The sequence below is a fragment of the Monopterus albus genome, unplaced genomic scaffold (genome assembly GCF_001952655.1).
Source record: "Monopterus albus unplaced genomic scaffold, M_albus_1.0 scaffold23.1, whole genome shotgun sequence".
In the NCBI taxonomy this organism is placed as follows: domain Eukaryota; kingdom Metazoa; phylum Chordata; class Actinopteri; order Synbranchiformes; family Synbranchidae; genus Monopterus; species Monopterus albus.
This window is the reverse complement of record NW_018127903.1, coordinates 2,718,015-2,735,448: the sequence shown is the minus strand read 5'-3', so window position 1 is coordinate 2,735,448 and position 17,434 is coordinate 2,718,015. Positions and strand designations below refer to the sequence as shown.

The 17,434-nt window shown below is 40.5% G+C and overlaps 1 protein-coding gene across 7 annotated transcripts in view; it reads right to left on the bottom strand.

Annotated features, from left to right (window-relative positions):
- The window catches only part of ssbp2a (single stranded DNA binding protein 2a), a 47,848-nt gene extending 30,649 nt beyond the window's left edge, over positions 1-17,199 (bottom strand). For 2 of the 7 annotated variants that reach the window (XM_020594365.1, XM_020594366.1), the window contains exon 1: positions 17,121-17,199. In XM_020594365.1, the coding sequence (XP_020450021.1) occupies positions 17,121-17,176 (56 nt within the window). In that variant the 5' untranslated portion in view covers positions 17,177-17,199. The other 5 variants (XM_020594363.1, XM_020594364.1, XM_020594370.1 and 2 more) reach the window with 4 other exon arrangements.
- Between the last annotated feature and the right edge of the window lie 235 nt (positions 17,200-17,434).

Sequence of the window (17,434 nt, the reverse complement as noted above, 5' to 3'; positions counted from 1 at the left end):
AGAGATTGTTGGTCTCATCGCCTGTAAGTAAGAAGCTACAAATTTATTTTCTTTGCCCAAATTAAATTCTGATGTTGGGTGCGGGCAGTGGTAGGAAATTATCCCTGCCCACAGGAAATAATGAATAACTGTCTCCTCAACAGAGAATGATGTGGTCAGAGAAAGATTGTCTGGTCCCTGTGTGCAGCTTAGTCATGACACTACTTTCCAGTCGAAGGTTGCACAACAACATTGACATATTCTCCCCGTATGAAGTTCATATGATCAAACTTGTTAGCAAATGGTGACTTGTTTTCACGACCAGCAGACACAGATTAGCATTTGCACTTATTTGGAGTCTTGTTTCAGGCCACTTGCTGAATGCAGCTGCTTTTAGCAATGTCTCCTACGAATGGGTCAAACACATTTGAGTGGAGTGTGTTATGCACCGATTTCCTAAACCGAACAATGGTGTAAAATGTACCTTATTCTCCTATTTTAGTGAAATTTGACAAGTGATCTCTGATAGACAAACAAATGAAAGGAAAAACCAAACAGAGTGAACATCCTCATTTCCACCATGATGAAAGAAATTAGAAAGACAGAAAATACGAGAAAGGTTCTGGTGAAGAGAGGAAAGTAAAGAAGGGGGATTATAGAAAGACAGAAAAAAGGCAGATGACTAGGATGGAGGTGATGAGTGCTGGCGAATGAGTCCCAAGATGAATACTTCTGAGATCTGTAAACTTTCATATTCTAATGTCGAGGATTCTCACTGAGCCATGTCTCCGTTAGCCAAGTACCCTGCTGTGACCTCCTTCTGCAAATTAACACAAAACCCTGCAACAAAAACAGCCAGACCAAACTGGATGATTCTTACAGTTCTGTATGTAAGAGAACAAGCAAATGTGTGCACACTGTGCTGAAAACATAACACACAGACAGAACAGAATGAAAGACACATAGGCCTTGCTGTGCCTTAGAGTATGCACAGAATTTCATTATAATCGTATAAATGAATTTCAATGAGTTCTGTGTGAGAGGTAATAACAATGGAAAAGTAATCCTAGATTGAACTACGTCACAGTCAAGAAGTTGAAATACTGTAATTATCTCCTGGATATGCTTACCTACTACAAAAGACTAAATTACCGTCTTAAATCTCTGCTGTGTGCTCACAGAGAAGAATAATGTTAGTAAAAGTGACACTGTGAAGCATCGATAGTGTCTTTGAAACACTTTGCTTTCAAGAGAATGGAACACTTTACGCAATAATAAAGCAATAAGGAGAAGTCTCGCCTTCGAGTTTCTCATAGACAAAACAGCAGTAACACCTTAGAATAAATTAGATCTACAGAAAGCTCCACTTCAGAAAAACTCATAATGTTTGGTTCCAGTACCATTTTCAGTTCGGTGCCTGTGTGATGTAGTTAACTGAGCATCCTTCAGTCAGTGTTGATGAGAATCAACCTCATAGTTAACACAGGGTGTTTAGCATATGTTGTCAGGGTTTCTGACTTTTCTCTTTGCCACGTAACACAATTTTATAGCATATATGAAATACAGGCAGTGACAGCAGTAACCACAAGTACAAAAAACATCTATGCTGTACAAAAGACTCTGCACAGAAAGGCCTTGAACCTGGAACCTTCTTGCAAAAGCACCAACTACTGTGCCACCCTGCAAGCTAGGTTGTAGGTAGGAAAACCATTCTACAGCTTAACATTTTTTGAGGCCAATACTGACATTTGCGACTTTAAAAAACTGGTAACAATATACGTGATGATTTTTTTTTTTACCATAAACTTTTTTATAAAGGCACCTTTTTTGTTGATATCATTACCCTGACTGCACTGAGCTCCCATGACACTACAGAGGTGCAGATCACAAAAGCAACACAAATCACAGGCACCTGTCTTTGACTCAGCATTAGGATCATCAACATTGTGATCATCATCATGGCCAGTCTACAGTGAAGCCAAAGGACTGCCGACTCTCAAATAAAGCCTTGTGACACCCTGGTGACACACACTATCAGACAGACACCACCAGTGGTGGAGAAGAGTGTTGGCAGCCTGGACTCCAGACAACTCTGGTGAGAATAGAGAAGGGACCCACCATGAAAGAGAGCACTGCGGTGAAGCTCCTGCCCCTGCTGAGGACAGCCCTGTGTGTGACAGCCAAACACTTTCCCTGATTAATCAAGCCTAGCAGCGGGGCTTTATGTGCCATTAAGAGCCTTGCTAAATGACTCCGCTTCATTCATTAAAGTGGAGCATCCTCTGAGGGTAGAGCGACTCTGCTTGCCAGACAGACAGACGGACAAATAAAAGCTGGGAGAGAGATGGTGGTGGGGCAGCGATGAGGGTGGCAGGGGCATTGAAGCAAGATAAACAACGACAAATATAGACCCATTACAATGCTGAATAATTCATCTTATATGAAGGGCTTCAGGAAAACAAGGGAGGCAAAACTACAATGGCCCAAACATGCATGGGAATTATGGAATGTTTATACAGCATAGAGCATCTTCAAAAGATGCTCATTTATAAAAAAATAAATAAATAAAAACACTTTGAGAGAGTATACGGACAGGATCATGGCCAAACCACTTTATTTGGTAAATCAGGTTCTAGTGGATTAATCCCTGATGCATTTTCATTAGACAAAAGTATAGTTTCACTGAATCTGTGCAGGGGAGTTGGACAGCTAGGTGTGAGTGGATTAATTGTTTCAAAGTGTTGCAAAGTGTGGCTGTTTTGTTTGAGCTATTCTTTTGACTCATCTACAAGCACACATTACACATACACACACACACACACAAATGAGAATCCATGCAGCAAAACCCATACAGTTTGCAAGAACCAAAGAGAACAAGCCAAAAAAGAGAGAGATTATGAATGTAAATGCAGCGATGGACTGATAGTTCTGAGGGAAGGACAATAATAGGTGATCTACCAGTCAACAAAGATAAAAATGTAGTGATGGTGAGCAAGATGAAATGATACAAATTAGCAGCAACAAGAGGACTAGAAGGTAAAGAGGAAGAAAAATGCAATGAGAGAAGAAGGGGAAGATAAAAAGAGGAAGAGATGGAGAGAAGAGTTAGAGTAAATGATTAATGAAAGGAGCTGGGAAGTGCAACAAGGGGAGGTCAGTGCAGAGCACAAGAGGAGCGATGCTGCTGCCAGTGAACTAAACTGAGAAGGACAACATTATGAACATGCCTGCTGCTGTGTTCACCTTTATCCAGGAGGATCTCTGAGAGAGACTGAGCTGGTATTGTGTTTTAGATGCATCCCTTTAACATTAGATTTGCACAAGTGGAACTGAACCTGACTTGCAAGCGTTTCAAGAGGCTGAATCGTAGCCAGTAAATAAGATATCCCTTCTATTAATTTACAGGACAAAAAACTAGTTGGTCACAAGGTCTTCAAGAGGCTTTGTATTGCCATTTACCCAAAAGTGTAATACACCTAATGCAAGTGCATCAAAAAAAACCTGCATGTGGATAAACTGTACATTTTAATGTAGAAGAATACAACTATCGACATTCAGATGATTTATTACTTAAATATGAGAAGACAACACTTCCATTAGACTCCTTCAATTTCTCAGTCAAATACATGCCTTCAATTAACCCCCAACTGGCACTGTGCTGTGGCTCTATCACTAGCTGCTTGCTGATGCTTTTCTAATTGGTATTTTTGCTGATGGTCACAACTTAAATCTATATTCTCCATTACCCTTCCCCATCCCCTGAGATCTCTCTAATGGCTCCTGCTAAAGGCAGAGCACTTGAACAGACATATTCATATAAAGTATGTCCTCTCTGACGCTGACTGGCCTCAGCTGCAGGATCGGTGCAGAGTTGAGAGTTGGGAGGAGCAGTGGAAATTTCACTGCTGCTTTGAAGATTGACAAAACACGTGTCATAATCCTGTATGGAAACAGGCTGAGGAGAGACACTCGTAGCCAAATAAACTGTGTTTTATCTGCTCATGTTCCCTGCTTCGTCTCCATTGAGATGGTCTCAATTTGCTTTGCTGAGCAAATGTTTGCCCTAGCTTTTATCCCTGCCACTTCCACAACACAGAGTGAAACCCTCAGTGGGGCTTTGGCTCAGTGACAGGACTGAATGCTGGCTTGGAAAAGAACGGTGCAGCCTGCACTGGCTAAGAGCAATCAGGGTGAACCAAGCTGACTTCAGAACCGTGTGAGAGGTTAGACCAGCAGCACAAACAAAATCTGTGACATTACGGGGGTGGCTGATAAATGCCACGGCACTCGAGGGATAATGATGTTGACATACAGCATTGTACTGTATGTTCAGCAATCACCTGATAAAAACATTAAGAGGAAATGCTTCTCATATTTGTCACATAATAAAGAGGTGTAACTGTAACATGAGGCTGTAAAAAGAAAAAGTAGCTCTCACTTCTTTCCTCCTACAAAGAGAGGAATTCAGCAGCAGAAAGGTGAAATGTCATGTGTAAAAGTACAAGTTAAAAGGATGAAGCTCATATCCTGATGGAGAGCAAGAGCTCCTGCATTCTTAGGCTCACCTCAGTGTGGACCTTGTGTTTACCTTTCATTAAGTGGAGATCCCAGAGCCATCTCCTCCCCCTCCCCCCCTTGGGACAGTCCAATTCAAGGTGAAAATAAATGCTGTAAAACAGGCACTTGAAAGACAAATATTAAATGAACACAGATAATAGTGTTTGCATTGAAAATTTGATGCACAGTAACAACATTTACTTTGTCTTTATCTCTATTAATATATGCACACATTTTTTAGCCATTTATTATTTGTAATATATGTGTTTTTTTTAAATGGCAAATGCCAAAGAGAGCTCAAGCAATTGCTTATTACCTTCACCAAGGAGGTTAGATTTTTACCAAGGTCTGTTCGTTTGTTCATAGCATAACTCAAAAAGTAATTAATGGATTTTGAGGATTTTTTTGGAGAGGTAGGGTACGGCTCACAGAACAATCCATTAGATTTTGGTACTGATCTGGACCATCATTCAGATGTCAGTAGTTTTGCTTCTAACACCATGGTGCTTTAGACTTTTGGTATTTTGTGTAAAGCACCATGGTCAACTTGTGTTTAAGTGCTATAACATAAATGCTGATTTGATTTTATTTGATTTGATACACAATGCCTACAATACTTGGATAACAATTCCCATAACATCTACCACACACCAAAGTAGGATCTGCTGATCCAGCATGTTCAAATTTATAGGGCCCACAGAAAACTCACTACTGTGAGATATCAAATAATGCTACGGACTTGCAACTAATACCAAACTGTAGCTGAAACTCTGCTGATAAAGTAGAGGGTCAACAATTTCGACACATCTTCAACAGTTGCTGCGCTACATCCTGAAGAAAATCATCATTAGTAAAATATTGCTGTTCTTGAATAACTTTCAATCTAATAATGATATCAATGTGACTCCAGAGGCTGGGGGTAGGTTCTCATGGTCAATGAATCATATTATGAGGGTCAAACAATCACAGGAATATCACTTTTAGGTAGAATGAGTGCTGTCTAATTTGATCTTATTCTGAAAAGTGGTTACAAGCCTGAGAACTACCTCAAAATGCTATAAAAACAGAGAATAGCAAACCCTTTGACAATATGTCACCAGAAAATTCATCATATTGTTCCCTGGCTTTTGTTCAGACTAATCAACTGAACAACTACAATGAACATATGGCCAGTACTTGGTATGCTGTTTTGATCCTTAATAAAAAAGAAGAATAATGTAACAGAGAAACTGTGTACTAACCGAAGCTACTGGGTGAACAGGACAAATACTGATAACAGGCAACTTATCAAAACACTATGACCACAAGTCCAACTGTCGATACAGACCTCCACCCTCTTTCGCAAGGACAGCCTAATCTGCTTTAGGTGAAACTATTAGAGGCCTGCAACAATTATTTTTTACAGTTATTGTTTTCTGGTCTAAAAATGTCAGAAAATGCCCTTCATAGTTTCTTAAAGCTAATGTCATCAAATTGCATGTTTTGTCTGAGCAGCATTCCAAAACCTAAAGATATTCAGCTCACTATTCTTATAATTTCCTGTAAATGCTGGAGCTATGGGTAATGTTTGCTACTTTTAATTGAAAAATGAAGTTAAAGCTTGAATCATTTATCGAAGTTAAATTACTTTTCTGTTGCTCAACTAATCAGTAAAATGACTATTTCAGCCCTAAACCCTTTGTTGCTTATCTTGATTCATTAGATATTTTGGTGCAACAGCTTTTATATTATTGTACTCTTAGTTCTAGTTGACAAGAGTTCTTAGATCAAGTGCGTTTTTTCTGTTATACTGTTTTAGTGTATGTCATTGGAATGTCTGTAATCAAATAAAACTCACTGATGGTATAAGAATACTACTAAATTCATTATTGAGTTTTTGTGTATGAGTGAAACACTGTGTCGAGTTCAGTGGGTGGTGTGTAACAGAGTGCACTGACTGACTGGCAGCAGCTCTGGCAGGATACGCTCCCCCACTTGCTTCTTGAAAACAGCGAATTAGTGCAGCTGCAATTAAGACTTGAACAGACAACACAATAAAAAGGAAGCATCCCCCCGACTAATACAAGCACAATCAGACAAAGTGAAACAGTTCTTGTTCTGTCAGCGGTGCAGAGACTCTGCTGTCTCACTGAGCAGACAACAATGCCTGGGGCCGAGATAACAGGAAGTGCCAGCTTATCAGAAAGCGGGAGAAACAAAGGGAGCTGGAGAGCATGATGGCTAAGCTCACTGTTTACCAACACTAATTGAGCAAAAATGCATTTGTGTCCTTTATAAAAAATATGTTGTTCACGCCCAGGCCTCAGCGAGTAAGATTTTTCTACATGTGAAATTTGTTTGCAGAACATGTAAAGTGGATAAATCAAATAAAAGCACAGGCAAATCCATCACTTTCTTAATTTGAGTTCCATTTCATTGGTTTTGATTTGTTTAGATTGAGTCACCTCTCGTGGGGAGTTTGTTTAATTTCACAGCTGAAAGAACACCAATGATTTTTAGGAGTGTTTTCCTTGTTCAAATTTCTCTACAAGCTATTACAGTAAATCTTCAATGCAATGTAGCCATAAAGCTCAGAATATTAAACTGCTGTTTACAGAGAGGACTTAGAGTTTGATGACAACACTTAGTGATCATACCAGGTTAATTACTGTATTCTTTCAAAGTCTATTTTTACAGTGCCTCGGGAAAGACGGATTTAATGGATCATGAGCAGACAGGCTAATTCCCAGCACTGTGTACTGCACAGCATGTCCAAAACAACATATAGCATATATGTTAGGGGGAGATGCACCTGATTTATACAGTATCACTCAGGGTAGACTAAAAATTCTAAGCACTTTGCACTAAGACAGCTGTTTTCTTAATTGATTAATATATACATTTTTTTTCTGACAGTTTATGAAATAATGACAATAATAAGAAATCCCCTGCCCTTGTCTTTAATGTTCTTGTTTCATCCAATGAATAGTCCAAAACAGAAAGATATTCATTTTGCTGTGATATAAAACCACAAATCCTCATACAACAGCTGATTATCAAAGCAGTTGCTGATGCATTTTTGGATTAATGCACTAATTGCTTCTGTGTTAAACAGTAACACAAACTTTAATCTCACTGTTAGTACAAAGTTGAATAAAAAAAGCGAGGTAGGATTGTATGGGGGGTAAATGAAGCTGTTTACCAACCCCATTTTGTTACGGTTGCTATGCACAACACATTATGCAATTTACAGTGCTGGAAATTCTTTGTGAGTTTTGGGCCCACTTTTTCAGACAGAGGTAGACCAAAACAAGCTTCTCATTTCTGGCTGGTGGCAACTGTCCCTAGAAAACTATAGGCTATAGCTATAGCTAGCAAATTAAGTTAATGTTAGCACCGTGGATAAGTTTAAAACAGTCTCCTGCTGTGTTTTTACTATTTCCAGGTGACTCATTTTAAAATGAGAATCCTATATAGGGATGTCATCCCAAAGTATCAGGCAAAATGTCATCATTCTCACTAGTTACCTAGCCATAAGATATTAAAGACACAGCATTGTTCTATTACTGCAGTGTATAGCTAATGTTATTATAAAGATGATAGAGAAAAATATAAGATTAGACTGTTGTTATGGTCTTTGAATGGGCAATCACTGTTCAGAGGAGGGGTTTATGGAAGGGTCAACTATTTCATAAATGTAGACCCACAATCACGTTGCTGTGCACACTTTTTGACTAGAACAAGTTTTTACTGTATGACCATTCTCTCTTTCACAAATCCTCTCCTTGTTTACTCTCACTTTCATATACACAGAATGGGGCTAAGGTATTTCCTTGTTGCCAACCTTGCCACTGCTTCCCTGTCCTAAAATAGTATGTAGGACCTGGAATGTGACGACCTGAGAGGTTCTCCTCTCCCACCATCCGTTCAGCAACACACTGTCATTGTTCAGCTCACACAATACAACATTCCACAATCAGCAGCAACTATTATGAAAATAGATGGAGAAGGAGAAGACTGGGAGGACTTCACTGCTCTAATCTTACAGGAGTGGAATTCTTTCTCCAGGGTTCTAATAGGCCTCTATTCTTTTGGGCAACAAAGCTTTGAGATGAGATAAAAAAACTGATACAGATGAAGGCAATCTAGAGCAATTTGGGGAAGAATGTGAGGCTATTAAGGCCTGCACAGAGGCTCTGGAGGAAGCATAAATAAATGACTATCCATTCAGGGAAATAAATCTTACTGCAACACGAGGGTGTATAAATTAGCACTAACATTTATGCACTGAGATGTCTGTTAAATTACTAATACCATTTAATAACAAGAAGAACAAAAAAACACCACGAAAAGACAAAATGCATGTACCATCTGTAGCCTATAATCCCAGACTGGAACCCACCATTGTCCTGCTCTCCACCTTGTGACACTCATTTTCCCTTCCTGCTTCTTGATGGCTATGAAATGGCTTTAAGTAGACCTTAAAAAGTCAAGGACTCTATGTCAGCAATTTAAATCCTAAGTGAGGGGGATATACTGCCTTGCACTGAAAAGGGAGAAAATACCATTGTGGACTTTATAAGGATCAGTGGACTGAGAGCGTATGTGGTCATGTAAGGATGGTACATTTATGGAGAATTAAAGTGAAGACTGTGGCTTAACTTCACAAAACAGAGAGCAAGACAGAACAACTGAAGGCTATGCATAAAGAAGGCACAGAAAAAGAAGTGTGTGTGTGTGTCTGCATGAGGAATGCGAGGGATACAGAATGAATGAGAGAGAGTCTGAAGCAGTTCCTAAGCCTGGCCGTCACGCATGCTTAACCTTGTGCTAGCGCCTGTGCAGTGCAGCTTGCATATCAATGATGGAGAAATATCAGCAGAGAGGCCTCCAACCGACCTCCACTATCCTCGGCAGGCAGGGGAGGCACAGCAGCATCTGCAGTTACACTATGACACTTACAAAAGCAGTGAAAGTTAAACTGGTGAGCACAATCATACAGTACAAAAGTGACTGTGACACAACACACACACACACACACACACACACACACACACACACACACACACACTTTGATAGAAATTGGGGAAAGATGTCAACTACATGCTGCAAGGCTGCTAAATGAATTTCTGTTCCTGACAAAGAAAACTGTTGGGCTTTGAATATAAAAGCACACTTCAAATGAGCCTATAGACGGTAAGTGTTGTTTCCACCAACATTTACTTTTGGCTGGAGCTCTCAGGTTACAGGAAGCGCTTTGAGGGAGAGCATCCTTACCGTGCTGTGGTCTGGAGCAAAGCTGTGCATATCTGGTGTCACAAGGGGAAAAATAAATAAATAAATAAAGAAATAAAGAAATAACGTCCTGACAAAACCACAAGTGCTACCACTAACAACACAAACAAAGCCTGATAGCATTTATTGTAGTTTCCTGTCAGCAAAGCACAGTACAGTATGAACTCCCGCCCCCCCGCTTCATGTCTCATACTCATCTACAGTGCACTGATCTGAATCCTCTACTGTGCAAATGTCAGTATCTCAATACAATAGACAAACCTGATACACTGTACTGTATATATACTGTATAGAAGAGAAGAGATATGATGTGTTGGTGTGTTTCTAATTAAAACAGAAGCATTCAGAGACACCCAAGGGATCCTAAGGGACCAGCACAGGGTGATAAACTCACTCAGCCATACCCTGCATCTTTTTGAGTGGAGTGATAAAAGACTTTCAGGATGCGGTGCCCTCTCCTCCTCTCTTTTCCCTCATGCTATCTGATGCAGACTGAGGCCTTTTGTCACATCAATCCTTCCCAAGGACCCCAAGGTGTCCTGTGAGGGTGCTTTCTACAGTGTACTGTCTGTTGATTGACATGTCACCCCTTTTTTGCCTGCGTCGATCAGAGGCTGTCTGCCCCCCTGCTTCACACAGCTCAATAAGAGGCCGCTGCTTTGATAGCAGTTCTGTGGCAAGTTACATCTCTGGCAGCAGGGATAAGAGAGAGACTAGGAGGGATGCCAGCAGATAAAAGAGAACTTTTAACAGCCTCTATGTGTCGAGCAAGTTAAAAAGTGTTTTCTATCAGAGCCTTGTCAAACTGTCATCACCACTTACATTTGAAGAAAACAAATCACAGCCCCATTTCTTTGCTGGTTTTCTCAGATTGATGCTAATCTAAAACGCTGCGAGGATTAAATACACTGGCAACAGTTTTAAGTTGATATCTTTCACTGACCGTCAATGCTGTTGAAAGACAACAGCAGAGAGCAGTGACAGCTCTCAGTGTTTTCACAGTTGTTCACAAGCATCCCATGAGAGCTGGAGAGGCTATTAGCTGTGTAATGATCACTGGATGTTATAGTTCACATTCACACAGGCAGCGTGACAGGCATATGGAAGTTGATTTTGAGGGATGAAACATACAGGGATAGTGCTGTAAGTAGACAGCTGAGATGAGCTTACAGACTTACACACACAGTATATTCTCTATTGACCCAAAGCAGCAAAAAACCGATACACACACAAACACACACACTTTTATATTATTCCCTGTCAACTTCAGCAGCATCTTAATTAAATCTGACACCCACCATGTGGCTTTTATGTATGGGGTGAGGGTTTCCCACTGTCACTGGACTTCAGCCAACAGAACCAGGTGTGGCCACTAACAGGTGCAAGTGATCCACCGACAGTGAGGCGTGTCTGGAGTGCAGCGGTCCGACACACGGCCACTAGACCATAATGTCCTGCAGGAAACTCATCCCACCTCTCCTCGTTTGATGTGGGCACTTTCACTTAGTCATTCATTTTTAAACTCTCAGCTGATGTCAAATTTTAAAGTTGTTTTCCACCATTCTAGTTCAATACTCATTTTCCACACTCTGCTTCTCTTTTTTACCCGCCAAGTTCCCCAGCAACATATGTTTATCCTCTGGCATGAGTCTTCTCTTCATGCTCTAACAGATGATCTTCCTTTCTCTTTCCTCTGTCATTTCTCAAGGACAATGAAATTAAGTAAACAAGCAAAAAAAACTCATCTACTATGTTCATCAGGTGTCAGCTGGCACGGACGACATCTGATTTCCCACACAGTCGCCGCAAAGGCATTGTTATCAGACAGGATGTGTGTGTGTGTGTGTGTATGTGTGTGAGAGAGATAGTGCTCTATTTTTATTGTAGTTCTCCTGTAATGCGCCTTAGTGTCAGAGCCAGAGTGGCAGCCTGAATTGCTTCTGTCGGATAAACACTCCCAGCATGCATTGCTTGCCTCAGTCCGCGCAATGCTGCACTGGCAGCCTCCGTGCAGGATTCTGAGGTGTTTCGGCTCAGAAATACTGTAGCTGTGTGTGTACACACACACACACACACACATATATATATCTTGTGCTATATAGTGAGGACTTAAAAAAATGTTTTTCGCTACAAAATGAGGACATTTTGGCAGACCCGCATTTTCTGAAACACCTTTTTGAAGGTTAAGACTTGGTTTTAGGGTTCAGGCTGGAATTAGATTTAGATAAGTCCTGATGGTTAAGTGTTAGGGTAAGAGGCTATGGAATGCATTATGTCAATGAGTGTCCTCACAAAGATCAAAGTCCAAATGTTTGTGTGTTCATATGTGAACTGAATGATGATCCCAGAAATGCTTAAGTCTGCACTAAACTGACGGCTGCCACCTGAACTACAGACTGAACACACAATGACAGTTATGATAGTTGGACTTTTCACAGTTGTGAGTTTATAGCTACAGTGCTCATTATTATGATATCTTAAAAAAAAACAAATAAAACACAGCTCCCACTCTCTAGGAAAAAGTCCAAAACAGATATGAGGTCTATGTCTGCCAGACTGAGAGAAATGGAGAGAAGTGCAAAGACTTGCGACCGAGTTTGTTCCATGACTAACTACACACAGAGAAGAGGAAAAAGGAATGCGTACTATGTGCTGCAATGTGAATGACTCAGGACCACAATCCCAGAACTATGTGGAATGTGGCCTCTAACTTCCAGTGACTTAAACCTACACTCGTTAACAACTGCAGTACACAGTCAGCGGTCGTGTACTGTCACTGTGAATTAAAATCAAGTGCAGACCCTAACACAGGTACAGCCAGCGAGAGGGTGAACGAGAGCTGTAGTGTTGCTGACTGAGAGTGTTCACTACAGGTACATGGATGTAGCCTGAAAATCGCTTCCTATTTCCTAACATCCTGACACACACACACACAGATGTGGACTAAAAGTATAAAGAGAAATGTTCAAAACATGCATCAGGATTTTATTTAAAAAAAATCAGTATGATGCTATAAAATATTCCCTCCCCTATTCTGAGTTGCAGCCACTGTTTTACATGATTTAGATGACAAGTGATACTTTAAAATGTCCTCCTCTTAATTCACATATCCTCATTTATGAAGGATACAGATTATCCTAAATAAAGGAAATCAATAAATAATAACAACTTTAGCCACATCTTCAGTGCAATTCATGAAATACTGCCTGGTTCTAATGTTTTGTGCAGTCAGTGTTTACTTACCATGTAATCTTTGCATAAAGGATTTACCACCTGAAGAAATGTCAGGTGGATGGAGCTATTCATAATGGTTTAAGGAAAATGATTATATTTTAATATATGGTATCATAATACTGAACATGAGCTTAGCTGACAAGGAAAAATAATAGGTGGTAATCAAAAAAGTGTAGACACAAACCATAAGCATCCACATAGTTTCTTAATGGACAGAAGAAAGATTCCTTTATGTTGTTTAATAATCTCAGGCAGATTCTGCATACTGTAAAAATAAATGTCTTTATGCATATTTAGTGCGGGTTCTTGTGCTTGTACTACACGTTGTGATTCTGCATAGAAAGATTTTTATCACACTACATTACATTTTATCTTCTAGTATGCAAACTGCAAAACCACAAGACAAACATTTAGAAACTCGGCGATATATTAACCACTGAGGAGGCAAAAAAAAAGGGTAGCAAGGACGTACCAGGCAAACCAGATGCTTATCTTTCTCTCACACAAACACACTTGTACTTCTATCTTTGTGAGGACATTCACTGACATAATGCATTCCCTAACCCCTTACCATTAGATCTAAATACCTAATTCTAACCTGAACCCTAAAACCAAGTCTTAATTCTCAAAAAGCTGTTTAAAAAATTGAGGACCAGCCAAAATGTCCTCACTTTCCAAAAATGTCTGCACTTTATAGCAAAAAAATTACTTTTTTGTCCTCACTATGTAGAAAGTTCAAGAATGAACACACACACACACTAGTGAAGAGAGCTGCATAGAGGTCAGTTGCATTTAGATCTCCTATATCTACATTGGCGAGACGCCAGCATCCTGTGTCTGCGGGGGTCCATTCTGGGGTCAATACTACAACACTGTAAACTAATGATCCAGCAAATTCCCTCAGTCCTGCTCTCGCCCCTCCTCTCTCTCTCCCTCAATCTGTTGTTGCCCTCTGGCTCTCCCACTTGCTGATCCCCTGCTGCGTTGCAGAAATAAGAAACAACTGAAGACTCCACAGCGCCGGGCCTGCTCTGCTTCTCTGATACACACCAGTGATAAACAAGGCTGCTTGTTAGGAGACAAATGAAAGTCTGCCTTGCTTGATTTTTGCCATTCACTGCCTTTTCATCTTTTGTTTTCTTGCCACTCGGTCCTTTCTTTCATCACAGCCTTGACAGTAATGCCATGAAACATCATTCTTGACTCACAATTTAAGCAGACATAACGACATGATCTGCAACAACACAGAAACCTAAATAAAATGTGAAACCAAGCAGTAAGATAAAAATAATGTTTACTGACTACAGGAAGGGTCTGACCTGTTATGATCCAATAAACACATCGATCTAGATCAGCACACACAGACAATGTATCTGTTGGACCGTGTATGAACATTCATGACAAAAATCAACTATAGAATAGAACTAACGTGTACTGTATGCGGCCAACTGTTTATTATAATTAAAAAGAAAGATGAATCCCTGAAATAATCAGGGGCCGGTTTCACAAAAACATTTTAGACTGGTCTATAATGTTAAACCAGTTTTGATTTTTCTCTTATATACGTTTTATTTAGGTTAGAAAGGTTCACAAAAAAGTGACTTACTGTATCTTGAGCTGAAAAAGTTAAGACATCCTAGTCCTAGGCTAACTTATATCTAAGACCAATGTTTCCATGGTAACAACTAGTGGCAGCACCTGAAAAAAGAGGTGAAAACATGGCCCAAAATTTGGGTTTAGCTGATCAAGCAATGAGAAGGTAAAGGGTTTTACTGGTACATTCTTCGCTGAATTTTCCCACTAAAATGTCCTTGTTGAACTGTTCAATTCTTCTAGGAAGCGTAGGTTTTCTGCTGAGTGAAGGGAATTCAATGATTTGATGCAATTGTTCAGTCAGACAGGTGCTGTAGTTTGAAAAAGTATTAATTTACCCAGAATTCATAGAAAATTAGTCCTGCTTATGATAGTCAAAGAGCCAAATAGCTTTGTGCAACAGATAAATTTAGTTCTCCACGCCATAGTCAAACTCTATCTTTGTGAAGCCCCAGAAGACATCTCCATGGCTTCTTTTATAGTAAATAAACATGCTAACCTATTTTTGGCAGAAATGTTAAAATTCATGCTCAAATACAAAAGCATTATTTCAGTCACATCAATTTAGGTGTTTATGAAAGTTTAACCTGCAAGTAGCTCTAAAACTGTGAGACAAGCTCATGTCTGCTACATCTACATGACCAATATTTAGGTGGATTTTTTTTTATGCAGCATGTTAGAAAATATGAACTGCATGCAGTCTCTTCATCAAAGGTGAACTGAGCTACTTCAGAAACCATCAGGGGATGTCTGAATAACACTTCTACAAAGTAAGTATCAACAGGAAAGCTGATCACATACATGCTTGCACATACACACACGTTTACATGTGTTCACATAGATTATCTTACAGGCCTGAAGGAAGCTTTCCATCTCTGCCTCTGTCAGTGCACATAAGACAGCGATAGAGCCACACTGTTCGGTCCTATCCTTTCCATATCGATTGGGGATAAAGAATAGGGCTCAAGGGACAGAGCTGAACACTCAATCACACTGTTGACAAACATGAGCGAATGGAATTCAAAAGACACAATAAATAAGTAGCAGTAGCTGGGAGTAGAGAGGAGATGATTAATCTTATCTTTTATGGACAGATTCTCAAGAAAAATAACCACAAAAAACTGTCAGGTGGCAACAACAGAAAAATAAAAGGTTGAATGCAAGGGCTCTGTGAATTCTGCTCATTTTCTGTTTTCCCTCCTGTAACTCTCTCCCTGGCTGAATCCCTTATTAGCTGCAGAGGTGCTAACCAGAGGTAAACTGACAATAAATGTTTTTGTCTGTTCACAGAGGAGGGCATATCATCAATATGCTCCACCTTCCCAGCAGGTGCTGATCGTATGATCCCTGTTCACACCTGACCTGAGTGTTCTGGTTTTCCTGGTTGAATACAGCTGGACAGGGGCTTCACCTTATTCTCTCTGCACCTACACTCCCAGAACATCTGAATTTAGTGTTAGTTTTTACAACATCACAGCAGATAAGATGTAGTATGGAAAAGTGACACTGTGTACCAAGTTGCATGCAGTATATGGATTGCACATTAGGCCATTATGAGTTTCCACATTTATAACAACCCAACTAGATAGTCTCTTAAAACTATATTTAACTATGATGTCCGCATTCATAATTCTAACCTCTTGTCTGATAAAGAAAAAGCAATTAGTCCCATTCTTGGGTCAAACTGTGCGCTCTGTTTGCAAACCCTGTCACACAGAAAACTGTTTTTAATCACGAGTTCTTCCCATTAAAACCGTATAAATGTGCTTGCTGGTGCGTAAACAGGAAACATATTTTCTATACGGTCAACTATTTAAAAAAAAACCTGTCGATTGGGGTTGTCTCTCCAAATGTGCCAACGGTGACTGCTGTCACTAATCTCATGTACTGTAGCGGTGACTGGACTCGTGGAGCACGGCACTCAAGGTAGTCTAATGGAAACCGACACCTCGAAACACACAGCGGCTTGGAGCAGTCAAATGCGTGGACTTCGCTGCCGCTTCCACTGCCGACAAAACGGCCGCAAATGTCTAGTTTTGTCTACAAAACTGTTACACCGTTACATATTCTGAACAGTTAAATACACGTGTAAAATACACGTGAACCAATGCAAAATCACAAATGATAGTTTAAAATGAAATAGCTCTAAATGAAACGGCAACAAGCAGCGGAATGAGAAGACCTCATAAGACAAGGATGTTGCTGTATTCTGCATAAAAACCTGAAATCACCAGTGAAGCAGAAACTGCATGTTAAATTCTACCCTACTTAATATAATAACCCCGCCGACAAAATGTCTATCTTTCCTCAAATAAATGAAGCAGCCAACTTTCCAAGCCTTGCAGAGCGATGAGCAGAGAACCCCATGCCGCTGAGTGTAGCACCGTGTGCGCTTCCCTACCGCAGCTCCGTGTGTGACTGCCCCTGGCCGCTCATGAACTTCCCTCACAGCCGCGGTTTCCTCCCACATAAATAAAACTTACTTTTCTCTGGCTTGGCTGTCGGACGGCACGTTGCTACTCTTGCCTTTGGCGTACATGCTTGCAGAGAGCTCCGATTGTCACGCACCTGTCAACCCATCACAACCTCCCTGGGCACAGCCCCGTCACCATGGTGACACAAGCAGCGTCGTCTCCCATTGGATGTCCCGCTGTTCAGGGCCGCCCACTCGTCATGGCAACCTCCACTGAGTGACAACAGTTTGATCACGCCCCTTCCAGTAGCCCCACCCCCGTCTTTCTCTTCTCCACTGTCTTTCCCTTTGCTTTCCCAGTCTGTCTTTCTGAAGTCCATCTGT